At 43.8% G+C, this 16,589-nt stretch overlaps 3 protein-coding genes across 3 annotated transcripts in view; all 3 read left to right on the forward strand.

The window, feature by feature from the left end:
* The window catches only part of dtx4a (deltex 4, E3 ubiquitin ligase a), a 20,358-nt gene extending 17,924 nt beyond the window's left edge, over positions 1 to 2,434 (forward strand). The window contains 6 exon segments of the mRNA XM_083788876.1: positions 637 to 809; positions 812 to 820; positions 988 to 1,049; positions 1,269 to 1,589; positions 1,754 to 1,843; positions 1,983 to 2,434. Coding sequence (XP_083645002.1) covers positions 637 to 809; positions 812 to 820; positions 988 to 1,049; positions 1,269 to 1,589; positions 1,754 to 1,843; positions 1,983 to 2,213 — 886 coding nt within the window. The 3' untranslated portion in view covers positions 2,214 to 2,434.
* Positions 2,435 to 6,994: 4,560 nt separating this feature from the next.
* msantd1 (Myb/SANT-like DNA-binding domain containing 1) lies at positions 6,995 to 8,756 on the forward strand. Its single transcript, XM_083788510.1, has 3 exons — positions 6,995 to 7,271; positions 7,427 to 7,711; positions 8,308 to 8,756. The coding sequence occupies exons 1-3, from the start codon at positions 7,012 to 7,014 to the stop codon at positions 8,609 to 8,611; spliced, it is 849 nt and encodes a 282-aa protein (XP_083644636.1). The 5' UTR covers positions 6,995 to 7,011; the 3' UTR covers positions 8,612 to 8,756.
* A 3,847-nt stretch (positions 8,757 to 12,603) lies between these two features.
* The window catches only part of rgs12a (regulator of G protein signaling 12a), a 49,452-nt gene continuing 45,466 nt past the window's right edge, over positions 12,604 to 16,589 (forward strand). The window contains exons 1-2 of the mRNA XM_083788487.1: positions 12,604 to 14,479; positions 15,703 to 15,795. Coding sequence (XP_083644613.1) covers positions 12,692 to 14,479; positions 15,703 to 15,795 — 1,881 coding nt within the window. The 5' untranslated portion in view covers positions 12,604 to 12,691. The remainder of the gene's footprint in view (positions 14,480 to 15,702; positions 15,796 to 16,589) is intronic.

Consider the following 16,589-nt stretch of genomic DNA (forward strand, 5'->3'; position numbering starts at 1 on the left):
GTCATCGTATTAGTCGACGAAAGCAACACTGTTTGGGGACAGAGTTTCTGGTTCTACAGTAAAAAATTAAACAATATAGCTTTAACACATTCTGACCTGAGATCAGATTCATACGAGGTTTCCGCCGGACACACACTGTCTGATTAACCCATTCTGACCTGAGATCAGATTCTAAAAATGTCAGTCGCTCTTTGATTTTTCAAAAATAGCAGACCTACAAGCTCGTATCGCGCCACTCGGTGGCGCGATATGAGCTTGTAGATCTGCTATTTTTAAATAGCTAAAGCATAACATGATGCTGACACCAAAATGGGTGCCCGGTCAGAATGGGTTAACACATGCCATCATCTACTTCAGTCAGATGCTAGGTTTGATTTTGACCTTGTAAAAACCTACAGTACCTTGTAGCATTTTGTTGACTAGGGTTCATGCCATTTACACAGATCTCGCACTGTAAATAATGTCTTCGATATGGCTACGGTGTAAATTGTATTATGACTCTAGTCTACTGAAATGGCAGCTAAATAATTCATCAAATTTGGTCCAAAGAATAGTAACGATAAAGGAAAAGTAACAATTAGCAGCATGTTTAACATTCAAACCGTGGCTCAATGTGCCACGTTTATCATATTACAGTAACTCTCTGCTGCTTTCCCCAGGTATTACAGGCATCCTGATGAGTGCAGCAGGTCTTCCTGTCTGCCTGACTCGCCCACCTAAGCTGGTGCTTCACCCCCCGCCTGTCAGCAAGAGTGACATCAAGCCTATACCAGGCCTAGGTCACTGTTGCCGCAAAACGACCAAGAAACAGGCCGCAAAGGTGGGTTAAACTAAGATGTACTGTACACACACACACACACACACACACACACACACACACACACACACACTTCGTTAGTAGTTGGTACACCTAATTTAAATTCAGTACGTTTTTCAGTGCATTGTCTGATCACGACATGACTCTTTGTTCCCTTAATGCCCACACAGGCAAGACCCCGGAAGAAGTGGTGAAGAGGTACCTTCAGAAGGTCCGCAATCCTCCAGAGGAAGTGAGTCCTTTACTATATACTCTGTTGACCCATTTAGGACGGGAACACCCTTTTTGGGGTTTTAGCCTTCCAAGACGGGAACCCATTTGGGCCTCAGTTCTAAGTGATTTGTTTGGTGTTTTGGTGTTGTGACTGCTCAATAGCCTTTCCTTTACCAATGCTCCCATTTATATTAGCTATTATTATCATTAATAAATAACCTTTGCTGTCCAATTTCAGGACTGCACCATCTGTATGGAGGCTCTCGCTGGCCCATCTGGTTACAAGGGCCCCGGAGTGGGTGGCATTTCTCGGGCAGAGTCGGTGGGCCGCTTAGCCCAGTGTGGCCACCAGTACCACCTCCAATGCCTCGTGGCCATGTACAACAACGGCAACAAGGACGGCAGCCTGCAGTGCCCCACCTGCAAGACCATTTATGGGGTCAAGACCGGCAACCAGCCCCCTGGCAAGATGGAGTATCACGTCATACCGCACTCACTACCAGGTCACCCCGACTGCAAAACCATCCGCATTATCTACAATATCCCCCCTGGTATCCAGGTACAGTCATGCCACATGTTGAAAATGTTGAAAATGTTATTTTCAACGATGCATTTTAACCCATTTAACCCAATTATAGTCATTATACTGTACTGTACTGTACTGTAATCTGTACAATGCAAACAGGCTTAAAAAACATGCATTTAATGTGCCTTCTTTCTCAGGGTCCAGAGCATCCCAACCCAGGCAAGCCATTCACCGCCCGTGGATTCCCCAGACACTGCTACCTCCCTGACAGCGAGAAGGGACGCAAGGTAAGCGACTCTCTCCTTTTTATACGGCTCTTCTCACACTTTTTTTCCCCCCTCTGGGATTACCTGTGGATTATGAGGACAATCATAACCTCCCGGACTATCACATAAACACCTCCCTCCGTCTCTTTTCTTCTTCCAGGTGCTGAGGTTGCTTCTGGTGGCTTGGGACCGCCGTCTGATCTTCTCAGTGGGCACGTCCAGCACCACCGGCGAGTCGGACACCGTCATCTGGAATGAAGTGCACCACAAGACGGAGTTCGGCTCCAACCTGACGGGCCACGGCTACCCCGACCCCGGGCACCTGGACAACGTCCTGGAGGAGCTCAAGGCCCAGGGCATCACAGAGGAGGAGTGCCTACCCAGAGATTGAGCCAGCAAAGCCATATACGGTCATACGATACAGAGACAGCTGAAACTGGAGACCGACCCAAGCCGGTGGGAAATCAGCAGAGGACGGGCGGTCGGAGTTTTTAGACACACAATGCCAAGCGGCACAAGGAACTTGGTCTCCAGCCGAATGCACGAGATTAAACAAGACGGTTTTCTAGAAATAACCTGTGCAGAAGTAAGAGAGAGACAACTTTTGACTGATGCAGGCAGGAAGATAACAACGAAAGATGAATAAGACTTAACGGCTAAGATGCTGATGTGTTTTAGAGACTTGGAGAGACTGGGGTTTCAACAGTGTTGGCTGAGATTAAATTTTCTCTCATGGCAGCATGGGTGAGTTTTCATTATGACACATCTACGACAAAATCACCTGGGTTATTTTTCTGATACAGTTAAACGGTGTCAAGATTGCAATTCGTTTTCTTTTTCTGGTACAGTTAACAGTGACAAGATTGAAATTCGTTTTTTTTTTTTCAGTGAGACAGTTGAGACCACTGTGCACATACAATTCAGTGTTGGGTAAAAATGTTATCATTTATACTGTGAGATATCAAGAATGTAATTATCTGATTTAGTTTTAATTTGTATTATTTTCTGAATTGGTGAACACTAAAGCTCACCACAACTGCTGCTATGTGGTAGCCTGGGTCCCAGTCTGATTCGATGCATTCCGCGGATCTGAAAATGTCACTGCGCTACTCATTTCTCTCTCTAGGTCGTCCTCAGACGAGCCCTCCATCGTCGTTTCCAGTCATCCCGGTTCTCCATACATCTGGCCAGTTCGTTGGTACTTTGCGCTCCTGCGTCGTTCTTGAGTACATCCACGTATGTTAGTATGGGACGTCCTCGTGACCGGTGTCCGTGTGTTGGTTCCCACAGCACTAGTTTGCTGGCTGGCAGCTCTTGGTGTCTTTGGCAGTGTCCTGCTAGTCTCATTCTCCTGGCTCCTGGCTACTCATTTCAGATCCGCGAAATGCAGCGAATCAGGCTGGAACGCAGGCTATCTATGTGGAAGGAATTGAAAGGAGCCCAGAATGAAGGAATGATATAAAGGGCAGATAATGTTAGTCCACAGGCAGAATAGTAAAGAAAAGAAACGGTACTTAATAAATATTTAAAAGCGTGATTGGACATGTGAGCATGGATGTTTGCTGACCTCTAGTGGCACTTATCAAGAACTACATTCCTTAGATTTGTCTAAATCCTATCATTTTGAAGAAAACAAAAAAATGCATTCCTGTATATTATGGATACTTGTTATACTATATGATATGTTTGCATTTACATATTTTTTTATATTTCCATTTTGGGCTATGACTTATCATTGAGAGAGAGGCGTTTTTTTTAGTGGCATAAAGTAAGACGAGTAAGATGTTTGGGGGTGGGGTTGTCTGAATCAGAGTGTGTATCTGACACACTTTGCTGTTTTGCCTATTTCATTCAGTAATCTGTTATTTTCTAGTATTGTGTGTGTGTGTGTGTGTGTGTGTGTGTGTGTGTGTGTGTGTGTGTGTGATGGGTTGCCCTTCACAACTTTACATTCCTTTTTTTCTGCCTCAGAGCTTTTTGCCATAAACCAATGCAAAAGACCTCTTGTAGTGGACCCAACCTTTGGCCAAAATGGTCCAGTCACTTTGCATTAGGACCCGTTTATTATTATTATTATTATGTACTTTTGTCAAGATATACACAGTATGTGTCAACATACAACTAATCTAGGCCTACATTAAAAAACATTTATACTTTATAATACTTTATGTATGCACTGTTTGTATGTGTTATGTGGACAAATTTGCATTAAACCTTTTTCTAAGGTACGACTATATAACAGAGCTGTACTCTGAATTACTAATTTATTTTGTCATGTTTTTTTATGTCATATTTTTGCTGCGTTTTTTTAAGTGGTATCATGGAACTCGTTTTTTGTTTTTGTTACTCTTACTTTGGATACCATATGAAGTTGTCATATCAAGCCTACATCACATTACATGGTAGCCAAACGATACAGAGCTATGTTTTTTCAGAGCCATTGTGTTTCAGTGGCATGGTCATTCTGAGTCTGTCATTGATCTTTTGCTCTTATTTTAATTGCATGAAACAATGGCATCAATTACGTTAGACATGTCAAAGAAGATAAATCACGATCACAGATTTCAGAATCTCACATTCTTCTAATTTGAAAACGTTTCTACTAATTTGAGTTGCTTATAATAATGTCAGCTGGTTTCTGGACTATCATTGTTATGGGTGTGTACAAGTATAGCATTAATGCTATGTCTTTTGGTAAATGTCATTTGAGTTATGGCACTGTTTTTGTTTTGTGACCCGAGAGCTTCACTGTCTGTCCAGCTACAGTAGATATCAACTGATGGATGGCACTTTGAGGCGTTATGACCACTTTGTACAGACTGTTGATAAAATAAAATAAAAACCTTTGTATAAAATTGCTACTGAAAGGAAGACTTGAGGTGACAACAAACATGAGAGCAGAATGTAGGAATATGTATTTAAGTACAAGAATAACTTGCAAATAAAGTACTGTGGGACTATTACAATGACAAACGAGCACTGACTATGGTGTCACTTGCCTTCTTTATGTATGTGTGTACATTCATGTACTAAAATGTACTTAATGTGTAATGTAATTAATCTGCCATTGAAATTCAGCTTCCCCTAACAAACATTTTTTGCAAAGGGTTTCTGAAGAGGTAATGGGCCAATTGTATTATTGCTATTTGGTTAGGTCAAGCTCAGATTACTTAACAGTAGTGAATTCAAGACGACATGAGAGGCAGATAGCTGGTTTATCTGTAGATTTTGTAGTAGATTAGTCTGGCTCCTGGATTAGTAATCTGGATTACATCCACTTTAATGGATGAGAAAATGTTATGTACCGGTAGGTAAGATAACTAACCATACTTATAAGGGCCATGACATTGAACAGTCAATGAGTATTTTGGGGCAACCTAAAGCCTACATTTTATTGTGTTGTTTCTAACATTTGTAACTTTGTTTTTAAATATCTAATATTAAGGGTTAAGTAAGCCTATAGGTTTAAGTATGTTATATTACTGGCATGTTTTTCTATTTATTTTTAGGCAGATGCAGATACAGTTCCGTATAAAATAAACTATATACAGTTAAACAGCAGATTGAAATATCAACTTTCAATTTCTTGTACATTTCATTTCACATGCAAGGCATGAATTAGGCTTAAATCAAACTGACAGATGTAATGGATTGGGAGAAAAGCTGCCAATTTGTGGTGTGATGAATGGAGTGACCGTCTGTCAGGTTTGTGAAGAGCAGATGGGTAAAGCGTCTAACGAGGGTAAAACTGAGTTAAGATATATAGCCTAAGGCTAATAAAGATGAAGTTAAGACGGGTCACAGAAGACTACCATTATCACATTACATCTGTGCACATTTAGAGGTGCATTAAGGAGAAGGAAATACATATGGAGACTATTTAGAGAGGGCCAGCTAGTGGCTGAAATGTCAAACATTGACCTGTTCGGAATTTCACAGGCCTGCCAGTGCCTAATGTCAACAAGTGAAACTGTTGTGTTACAGTATGTGGCCTATTCTTCGATAATAAAAGAGGAGCTGGGAAAAAGTGTCTCAAGGAAGAGAGACATTGTAGTTTTATAGTTGATTGTTTTTTTGCTTTGACAATATAAACGTATTGTTTTCTCATGCAAATAAAGCTCATTTGAATTGAATTGACAGACAGACAGACAGAGGCCACAACAGGCAGACCTTTTGAAAAGAGAATATTGTGCACCCACTAGGCCACTACACACACAACGTTGAAACAGCTGCACTGCACAGCTATTAAAATCGCTGCCATAACTATAGGGTTAGAATTGGGTTGAAAGTCCCGACCTACCCTCTGTGATGCCAGGTGGAGTGGGGGAGGGGAAGGGTGCTCAACTGGTTGAAGGAAGCCAGTGGGAAATCAGCAGAGCTAGCCCCTTGTCACTGACCAACGGTAACAAAAGAATACTAATAGAACAGTGACAGTCAGTCAGTTATACCATTGTATGTCATTGCAGAGTCTTGCCTACATATTGCTCCTCTCCCAATGTGTGCTACACTGGCCGAGAGAGAGCTTATATTCCGCTTGTTATTTATGTGAGTTCTTGTGATGCAAATCCTTCTCTCAATGGGGTTTGTCTATTATTAAAAGCTTTTAAAGAGAGCAATCTCCTGGCTGAATTCCAGGCTCAAAGTCCTGTTGCCAAGGAAACGAGAATCTGCTCTCTTGCTTTCTCCGCCTACCCCCCCCCCAACCCCACCAGGCTGTGGGTTATATTTCAAACCAGTTTTCACAGCTAACTCTTGCACGGTTTCACCGACATGTGTTGCCTTTCAGCTTAAAAGCTTTTTGTGCTCAATGTGCTGCCAGTGCCAGTGCAGACTGCAGAGCGAGGGAGAGAGGGGCAGAGAGAGCACATGGGGAGTGGCTATAGAGAGAGGGAGGGAGGGAACATGGAGGGCGTACTTCACTGTTGCCAGGGTAACTTGACATCACGGTGACGAAAACCCACACTAAAAGCTTTTAAGCAGATCCCTCTCCGGCCGTAGGCCCCATTTTGAGTTCTCTTTCAGCTAAGCTCCAAGGGGGAGGGCACACACACAGCGCCTGTATTTGGAGATCTCTGTCTCTCCCTGCAGAGTCCCAGAGACCTTAGCACAGGAAAGGGCTTTCAAACTCAACCAGTAATCTTCTATTTTTGTTAACCAAGCCAGTAGAGGGGCAAGACAAGCATTTCAAAATGGCTACAGAGGACAGTTTCAGCTACCTAGTGCCATTCAACAGTGACAAACACAGACGGGCCCGAAATTGGACCGACAGTGAAATGAAAGCCCTCCTTTACGTGTGGGAGGAGCACCACGTGGACCTGAAAATGAGCAAGAGGAACGCTAAGGTGTATGAGAAGATGTCCCAGAGGTTTTTTGAGCTGACTGGAGAACAGCGCCACAAAGAAGAGATCAAGATGAAAATCACAAACATGTCTTTCCAGTACAGGCAAGTGTGGGGAAAAAAGGGAATCTATTTGGTTTAGTGGGTTTGAGTTTGACCTGTAAGAAATTACATTTTGGGCATGCTGTAATGTAGTGTCTAACTCCAAAGATTCAGCTTTTACTTTTATAAACCTTTAGTGACACCTATTTCTTTGTTTCCGACAGAAAACTAAAATGCACCTCCGGGGAGAGTGGAGAGGTACCCGGGTGGGCATATTACAAGCCAATCGAGAAGATTCTATCCAAGCCAATGGAGAACGGGAGGGCCAATTCCTTTGAGTTTCAGGCCTCCACTGCCAGTGCCGGCTCCTCCTCTACCTCCCACGCCGCCGCAGAGGGCATGGTGGGGTTTATGCCAGAGTACACAGGCTCCTCTGACGAGGTGGAGATGAAACAAGAAGTGGATGACTTCCCATTGAGCTCGGACAGCGTGCACACACTCGACTCCAGGTACCAGAAACGATATCAGAGACAACTTAAGCACATAGGTTGGGTTGCATGATGAGCAAGTGAGAGGTGGAGTCTATTATAGACAACCCCCTCCCATGAGTAAGGCTGGGGCCGAGGTTAAACAGACTGTTGTTGTTACTGTATAGAAAATATGATGCTGTTGTCGATTGATTGAATACTTTATTAACACACACACACACACACACACACACACACACACACACACACACACACACACACACACACACACACACACACACACACACACACACACACACACAGAGCCAGTTGAGGGAGACTCTTGACTGTCTGTCAAACCAAACCAACTGCAGGATAGTAACATTAGCAGAATGAACCATATCAATCTGTTGTAGTGTATGCATGCATTCAGTTCACGCCGTGAGTCTAGAACTGTCGATGTGTACTGTTTCCCGCTGTTTCCTTATTTATATCTGTCGCCACAGTGACAGTGAGGCTGGAGAATGTTGACCGGACGTATAGCATTAGAGTTTAGCTGCAGACACACAGACAAACGCTCGACTCCTATAGGAGCCACCCTGTAAAAAAAAAATATATATCTTTCTCTTAACCTCCAGCTCCCACGCTACTCCAGACAAGAAGAGGCGTCTTGCCGGCATCAAACAGATGTCCTTGAAGAGGAAGAAGCTGAAGGTGATGCAGGCCATGCTGCAGGAGCAGAAGAGGGTGAGCCATGCCATGGAGGAGACGTGCCGGGAGGTCCGCCGGGCCATGCACCAGCAGAACTTCCTCCAGGTCCAGTGTCTGCAGCTCCAGGAGCGGATGATGAACCTTCTCGAGAGGATGATCCCCCAGCCGCCCGCCGCACCGGCAACGTCGTGGGGCCCGAGTGCAGGGGTCAAAGACACTGGAAAGGGGTGAAAGGTCACTGGCTTGGCCTCGACTGAAACATCCTTTGCACGAGCAGTGGAATATATTTCATCCAAATTTGAGATTAATGTTCAATCTTATCGGTGTTATTAGGTCTAGGTATATGTCTGATCAGCGCAGACTGCAGTGTATTAGGTGAGAGGGGGACAGACAAATGCTTGTTGAGACGCCTGGAGGTTTCATTGGCCTCATTCTCTAATATATTACCCACTCTACTCTTAAGAACTTGGTCTGTAGACTTTGTACCAAATTATTATTGACTGTTTAACTATGGTAGTAGTGTAAAAATGTACGTATGTGTCAAAATGTACGTATGTAGTCACAAGCCTGATATTTTTGTGATTTAACAGAGGTTAAGAAAATCTTAACTACTTGATATGATATCAACACAAGTTAACGCAACCTAAGCTGCTATTCATGTGTATGTACAGTATCAGTATGTATATACCGGTATTTATTTTGCTATTTCTGGTGATTGGGAATACCTCTTATACCACATGAACCCTAGTCTCCCTATTTTAGGGCAGACATTCAGGGGAAACAGCAGATATTCAAGCTCACAATATGCCACCTTGTGAGCTGGTAGATCGGTTATTTTCTGCGAAGATATTTAGTGTACTGTAGAGGGGGCCAAAGGAGGGGGACTCCAGTCAACTAAGTACAGCATATAGGGTTTAAGTGGCTAATTTAAGCTTTCAAATAAGTTACTCTTATGCTCTATGACTGTTCGGTCTGAATTCAGTATTGCTGTCACAAACAAGAGACCAGTAATCTCTGGCACTACAATTCCATACGATATTATTAACTCAAATCAATTATATTCTAGTAATGGAGGGAAATATTATGCAAAGGAACTGATTGCATCGCTAGTTATAAAACCCATTTGGATATACATTTCAATTCAGTCGCACTCATCCTCATTGGATTGGACAGTCAGGCCATAAAGATAACACTGTCTGGCAGCAGTGGCTCAGGGTTAGAGTGACTGGATGGAAACGGTAAGGTTCCCAGTTCGAACACGGGCTCCCCCAAAGTGTCCTTGAGCAAGACTCTGAACCCCTAATTACTCCTGATGTGCAGAATGGTGCCTTGCTTGGTTTCATCTGGCATCGGCGTGTGAATGTGTGTGTGAATGTAATGCACAATCTCTGTAAAGCGCCTTGGATAAAGGTGCTATATAAATGCACCATTTACTGTCTGTAAATTGAGAGGTATTCCCTTCATAATAATTATGATCACACAATCATCACACATTGATTGGCAGAAGCATGCAGGACTTGATTCACAAGCAGCTTACCACCATCACTGTACTTTAATTTGTGACCGACCACTATTAGTGCTGGAGTAACTGTAACCTTCGTTTGCCTTAATCGCCAGTTAATTTGCTCATTGTGAAGCTAATTACACTAGTGTAATCCACATTTACCTCTGAGAGTGTAAAAATGGTCTCAGAGTTCAATTTGCTCTGTGGAATTTACAGCATAAAATGTATATTCCAATTATTGATTTGACATCCAGTGCTCCAAGTTTAATTTAGATGAAGTACGTGTCAGCATACTGGAAAACATGATAGAGCCTGGATGCCCGCTGGAATCTTGTTTAATTCATTTTCTGAATTCAACAATCATTTACCATATATAGCCAATAATCTTATCTATCTGATCTGTGATGATGTGAATTGAAGTGAAAATAGGATCAAGTGGAAGCTGATTAGTGTGTCATGGAAATTGACACACGTCACGGCCTAAAATAATCTGTCTATCAGATTAAAAGAATGCTCACCGAGAGAGAGAGAGAGAGAGAGAGAGAGAGAGAGAGAGAGAGAGAGAGAGAGAGAGAGAGAGAGAGAGAGAGAGAGAGAGAGAGAGAGAGAGAGAGAGAGAGAGAGAGAGAGAGAGAGAGGCTTCCATAATGCACAAGACATCTTTGTCTGAAATTCTCGATTCTAGTTTCAGTAGTCTAGTCGTAGCGCTCTAGCTAGTCTAAACTCTGGTCTGGAGTCTGGACCATCCATGCCACTTTGCCATATGCCATCATTCCTAAAGTTTGTCACCTTCATTGAAGCATTGATTGAATAAAGAAATGTGAAACGGTCCACGGATGACAGTTACAACTGTGCACGTGTAATAATAAACCCACCATGTGACTATCACTATTGTGTCCTGGACTTTGTTGCGACCGTTAGCAGCACTTTGGTCAAATCTAGCCTATTTCCAAACCGTTGTTAAACATATATGAGCTCTGCCCATAATAAAACGACCAAGTCCATAAGAAAGGGACTGCAGGGTTTGATTGATTTATTGAAATATTTATTAACAGTTTGCAGAATTACAGTACATTTCAAGCACAAACTCAAAGACTGTTAACTGTGAGTGGAAGACCCAATTAAGCATTACACTTGTTTACAACAGGGTCCACATTGTTCAATTCATCAAAACATTTAGAAACATACAAATAGACACTTCTATGTAGCTAAAGAACAGAAAAGGAATTCATCATATAGGAAGCAAAAAGGGAAAAGATACATATACAGTGAGGGGAAATGGGGGGGGGGGGCGACCAGCATAATGAATAAAACCATAAAACTTGGACAATACCGGCAATACTCGTAGGTAAATTATGCTTACTATCTTAATACTGGAATTACATTTTCTATTGAGTATGTAGTAGCTATGCACGTTTTTTTAAACCCTCGCCTATATTGGGTTGGTGGTGGTAGACTGTTCTTATCACAAGGTATCAGATCCTTCCCCGATACATTGTAGGCCTGTGTTTCAGTTGGTTGCCAGCGGTTAGGATTTGTTATTGTAACTCTGGCAACATTTATTTTTAACCGCAGAAGGCTAGCGTCACGTAATCGTTCGTATTGTATGCTAAAAGGGGTTATGTTTGTTTTGACTGTCATGTATGTAGCCGGTTAACCACAACCAATAGAAACGCTTCCCATGTTTGAATATATTGAACATGACGCACGTGTTGATTGGCGAGTAGCAGAGACCACGTGATCCGGAGACGTTAGGTGTCATGGTTACTATGAAAGACGCTTTGTTAATCCGCGGCCACCACAGGGTGGAGGAGGTGCAGCAAGCCAAGCAGTGCCATATGGACTACAGAATTTAACGAGGAAGACTGGGGACTAAACGCTAAACGAAATGCTAAATTTATAAGCACAAGTGTATTTCATCTGTATCACCATTCACCAGCCACATTGTGACTTTGACTGTACTGAAAAAAGTCTTTGCCGGGACTTTACCGAACTGAAAAAAGGTAAACATTAATACATTTCCACAGATTTAAACTTCTTCGTCGCGAGTTAGACTTGCGCGAGCCGTGTTTTAAAAAAAGCCATTATGATTATGACTCATTGGCATATAACTACACTACACTGCCTATAATGTAATGCCAATTACCGTATGTTATATATGTTCAACATTAATTCGTGTATGACAGAAAGTTCAGAAACACAACAAACAGTCGCCTGGGAGTCAAGTGGGAGGAGCAGAGAGAGAGAGAGAGGCTTTGGTTTGTGTTCTTGGGGAAGGGGCCAGCTGGTCTGTGTTTGGGGCAGTGAGTGGGCTGAGAGGGATGGACCAGCGGCCTAATTTACAAGCTGCCAGAGGGGCTTTGTGCTTGTTCAATTAAATTATCTATTTCAAAAGTACAATAGCTATCATGGGCCTTTATGTCTGTAAGAACAATTATTGAGTATACACAGTATATTTATTGTATGATGATTTTGATGAATAAATTCATTTTTTTAAATATATAATAGCTGATCCACCCATGCTACAATGCTCTCATATCTACAAGCTCTCAGCTTGTAGATATGCTATTTTGTAGATTTTTCTGTCTTGTTTCCCCTTTTCATGTGACAAACAAATATAAATAAACAAACATCATGGCACAACTCAGAAAGGCTATATTTCTAAGTTTTGTAAACTGCAGCTTCTTTCTCTCTTTGTGTCTACTATACATTTAGGACGACAACAATGCATTTGCATTAGCAATGAGAAGACGCCAACGTGTTACTGCTCCCACCACACTCTGGATTTGCAAACGCCACTGGCCAAGATGCGGATGCTTGGACAGCCCGAGGGCGCAAGGAGGCGTTTGGATTTAAACATCGCTGGGGAGTTCAGGGCAGTCGAGGTCGTCCGTGGTCGGACAGGATACGGCTTTACCATTTCGGGGCACGGGCCCTGTGTGTTGAGTGGCGTCCTGGAAGGGAGCCCCGCTGAGCAGGTTGGACTTCGACAAGGCGATCACGTCATGTCTGTCAACGGAACAGACATGTCCATGGCAACACATGAGTCTGTGGTGCAGCTCATTGGCACCTGCAAAGGGCCATTGCAGCTGATTGTGCAAGTTGAAGACCAGACCATGGATAACACCATCCTTAGTAATGGGGAGTTTGGAATTAGTGACAGAAAAGGACTTCTCCAGAAGGTGGGAATTTTCCGCACCATTTCGGACCATTCCGGTCACTCGTGCTCTAACTCAGGCCATGGAAGCGAAGCCAAGCCGAGGCCAGTGTCCGAGCCTGATCTGTCCCACTGGTCGCAGAACTGGAGCGCTGAGGTCAAACTGTCAAAGGATGAAACTGTTCAGGTGGAGGATAGAGACTCTGTTTTTTACACGGATCCGGAGGAGCTGAATCCAGATTGGAGCATTCTGAACATGACCATGGTGGTGGGCTACTTGAGCTCCACAGAACTGACCCTGGACACTGCAGAGCCAGACGAGGTCTGCTTACAAGCCATCCGTGAGCGAATACGACAGTTGGGCACCGAGCAGGACACTCACACCCTTGTGACGATGAAGATCATGTTTGACTGTGTGCGTCTCTGTGACGATGCAGGGGCAGTTCTGGCTGCCTTCCCTGCTGAGAACCTGGTCTTGGGGGCAGTGTGTGCCGAGGACAGCCGCTTCTTCTGCCTGGTCACCACGGCGCACGCCTCCAGTGGCTGTGTGCCAGAGGACGGCCCTCTGAGGACATCCTGCCACGTTTTCTACATCGATCCCGAGTTGGCAAAACACGACGACCACCTGGCCATCGCCGGACGCTTCAGCTTTGACTGCACCCCGGATCCGGATGCCGTGGGTTGCCTGGAGTTTCCCCACACCCCCCCGGACGTCCTCCATTTTGTGTCTGTCCTGTACAGCAACCTGGGGGAGGCTGTGGAGAGGCTCAGAGTTAAGCTTGATACCGAGGCCCACCAGCAGGCGGAGGAGAACAGCAGTACTGGCAAGCAGGGCAGTGCCAGCAGCAACGTAGACAGCGGCATCGGCAACTCCTCCCCCCCTGAGGAGAGAGCCGACAGGGATTTCCCTACTGCCCCCAGACCCCAACCTGGGGGACATCTCCCCAGCTGTCCATGGGATTATCTTCCCACTGAAGACGTCGGCCCGGCAACCCTCGCCCAGAATGTACAGATCTTTGATATTAATCCCAAGGGCAGTATCAGCAGCACACATTCCCTTTCAGAGTCTCTACACGGTCCAGACTCTCTGACAAGCCTCTACGGAGGCCCTCCACCCAGGCTTGAGTTTCAATTCAAACCCCCGCCGCCACCTCCACCTTTGGGTATTAAAAAGCAGAACTTCTTGGGAGGGCCTCTGAGAAGTAGCCAGAAGTGGTTCTCTAAGACAAAGCGGCCGAGAGGCCGTGACGGAGATGCCGATTCCCTGGGAGTATCCGGTACCAACTGGTCCAGTTCTTGCAATAACGTCCTACCGCCGGCCATGAGCCAGATACCTTCGGACCGGTATCAGTCAGCAGAATCTTTAATGTTTCATTCCAGAGAAGAATGGGCCAACGGATTCCAAGGAGAGCAGAGTGGAAAGTTGCGCAATAACAAAGTCAGTACTCGACTATTTTTATACATACAATTTTCTGTGTTGTGTTTTCCTTCCTGGCCACACAGAGAATAGAACATCTGTTTCTGGGCTTCACTTCACTTTAATGTTTTGCCACAGGAAGCATTTATGGTCACTGGGTTTTGAGTTCCCAGACTGTGAAAGGGTATTCACTTGTTTTCGAGGAAACCTATATGAAACGCAATACTGCCATTTCAACACTCAGTAAGCTCCCAACCAGGCACCTGTTGTATGTCAATATTCATATAGGAGAGTGTTGTTTTCCTCCATGGCCACAAGATGTCCCTGTGCTGCTATCTAGTGTTGATAAAAAATGAATCTGTCTGAGTAATGGTAGCTATCTCTATCAGATCTATCAGATCTAGGACATTGCAAATGATACTCTCTTATAGATTTTGATAGCTTTCTCATTACTTCTGTTTAAACTGAAATGCATACATTAATTTGGGGCTATGTTAGGACTCTTTCAGTGTTTATATTATGCGTTTATTTTATACATTCTCAGTAGTGTTGACATTCTATTCTGAGATTTATTTGTGTGAGTGGGGAAATATTTGCACAATTCAGTGGCGTTTTCTCCGTTTCTGACCAGGCATATTGAAAACAAACTGCCTGTTCACATTAAGTGGGAGTGAGTCTGACGGAGTCATGAGTAGGTCCGCGCAGCATGTGCTCATCCATAACAGTGACAATCTTGCACAGGAAACTGAGCAAATTACCGGGTATAGCCCATGTGATACCGTGATAATGATCCTCTATTCTTTATTCTGGCTGAAAACATTAGGTTTAGATTCTCCATCATAATTATAAATTGGGTTAGGGTTGGATTGTGACATGAAGAGAGATAACCATCCCAGCCTCGTGGTGTGCTGTTAAACTGTTAAAATTAAATTATATATTTATTTTTCTTCTAATTCATTTTTCAGTTTTGCACCACTTTTCCATGTTCGGTCTATAGTACACTCATCTTCGCTCTAAAATCTGTCAACATGAAAAATCTCAATATACTGTATACCCGCCCCGGTGTATACACAATGTTTTCATGTTGTAGAATTGATTTCCCAAACTGTAAGTAATATGAATTAAGCATACCATATGCATGTGTATATAATGTGTGTAACTATCACTATATGTAGGACAGATTGAACACAAAGCCGGATCAGTCATCTCGCCACCAACACTTGTTTCTCTGGAATCTCCAACAGGGCTCCAGGTTTTGGGGCACGACTGCCGTCCGTGCGTCTAGCCGCCGTTCATCTAAGCGTATCAGCCTAGCACGATCGTTGGACGACCTTGAGGTAGGCACAGTGTCTTGAAACTCTTCTGTCCCCCAGAGATCTAAAGGACGATTGTTCTGTTGTTCACAACACAATGCATTGTGAGCTTGTAGATCAGATATTTTTTGGGTACAATGACGTACTCAAAAAGGGAAGGTTAATGACAGCTGCCGAAGTTCAGTTTGACAAATGTGTATTTGGCCCAAACATCCCCCATTTCTTGTTCTGTTCCACTCTCAGCACTCTCAACCTTTCATTTCCGTTGCCTTGAATTCTGTAGTCGGTGCCACACTTGCGGCGAGGGGTGGCTCACAAAGTGGTCTTTGTGTGGGCAAGAGGCATGGCCCTGTTTGTTTGGCCTTGCTAATGAGCACTGCTGTGCTCAGAGCGACTGAATTACATGCTCACATTCTCATATTAGTGGCCCCTCTTTTATTATTCTCTCTCTCGCTTTCTCTCTCTCATACAGGCACACACACATCACAAGAACATGCACACAGAAATCCATGTACAACTACAAATAGGAGTCTTTACAATGTTGAGAAACTACATAATACTTTTGCAAAGCCAGCAGACAATTCTCAAGTGCAGCAAACAAGATGGCTTGAGCTATCTAGAAAAGGGTCTGTGGAGACGGTCTGTGAGTGAGTCTGTCTACGAGTCTCTGTCTGGGGCTAATCTTGCAAACCACTGGACTGAGCAGTGCCAAATGTCTTATGCATACTGCCAGTAGGCCATGGAAGTACTTCCTCCATTTCACCACATGGGAGCCACACTGTTGTTCTTTCCCTTCTTGTTTTTGTGTGAATATACTA

The sequence above is a fragment of the Protomyctophum parallelum genome (genome assembly GCF_964188405.1).
Source record: "Protomyctophum parallelum genome assembly, chromosome: 18".
Taxonomy (NCBI): domain Eukaryota; kingdom Metazoa; phylum Chordata; class Actinopteri; order Myctophiformes; family Myctophidae; genus Protomyctophum; species Protomyctophum parallelum.

Coding starts and splice junctions, on each gene's coding strand:
- msantd1 (XM_083788510.1), top strand. CDS start 7,012: ATGGCTACAGAGGACAGTTTCAGCTACCTAGTGCCATTCAACAGTGAC. Junction 7,272..7,426: donor TCTTTCCAGTACAGGCAAGT/GTGGGGAAAAAA, acceptor TGTTTCCGACAG/AAAACTAAAATGCACCTCCG. Junction 7,712..8,307: donor GTGCACACACTCGACTCCAG/GTACCAGAAACG, acceptor CTTAACCTCCAG/CTCCCACGCTACTCCAGACA.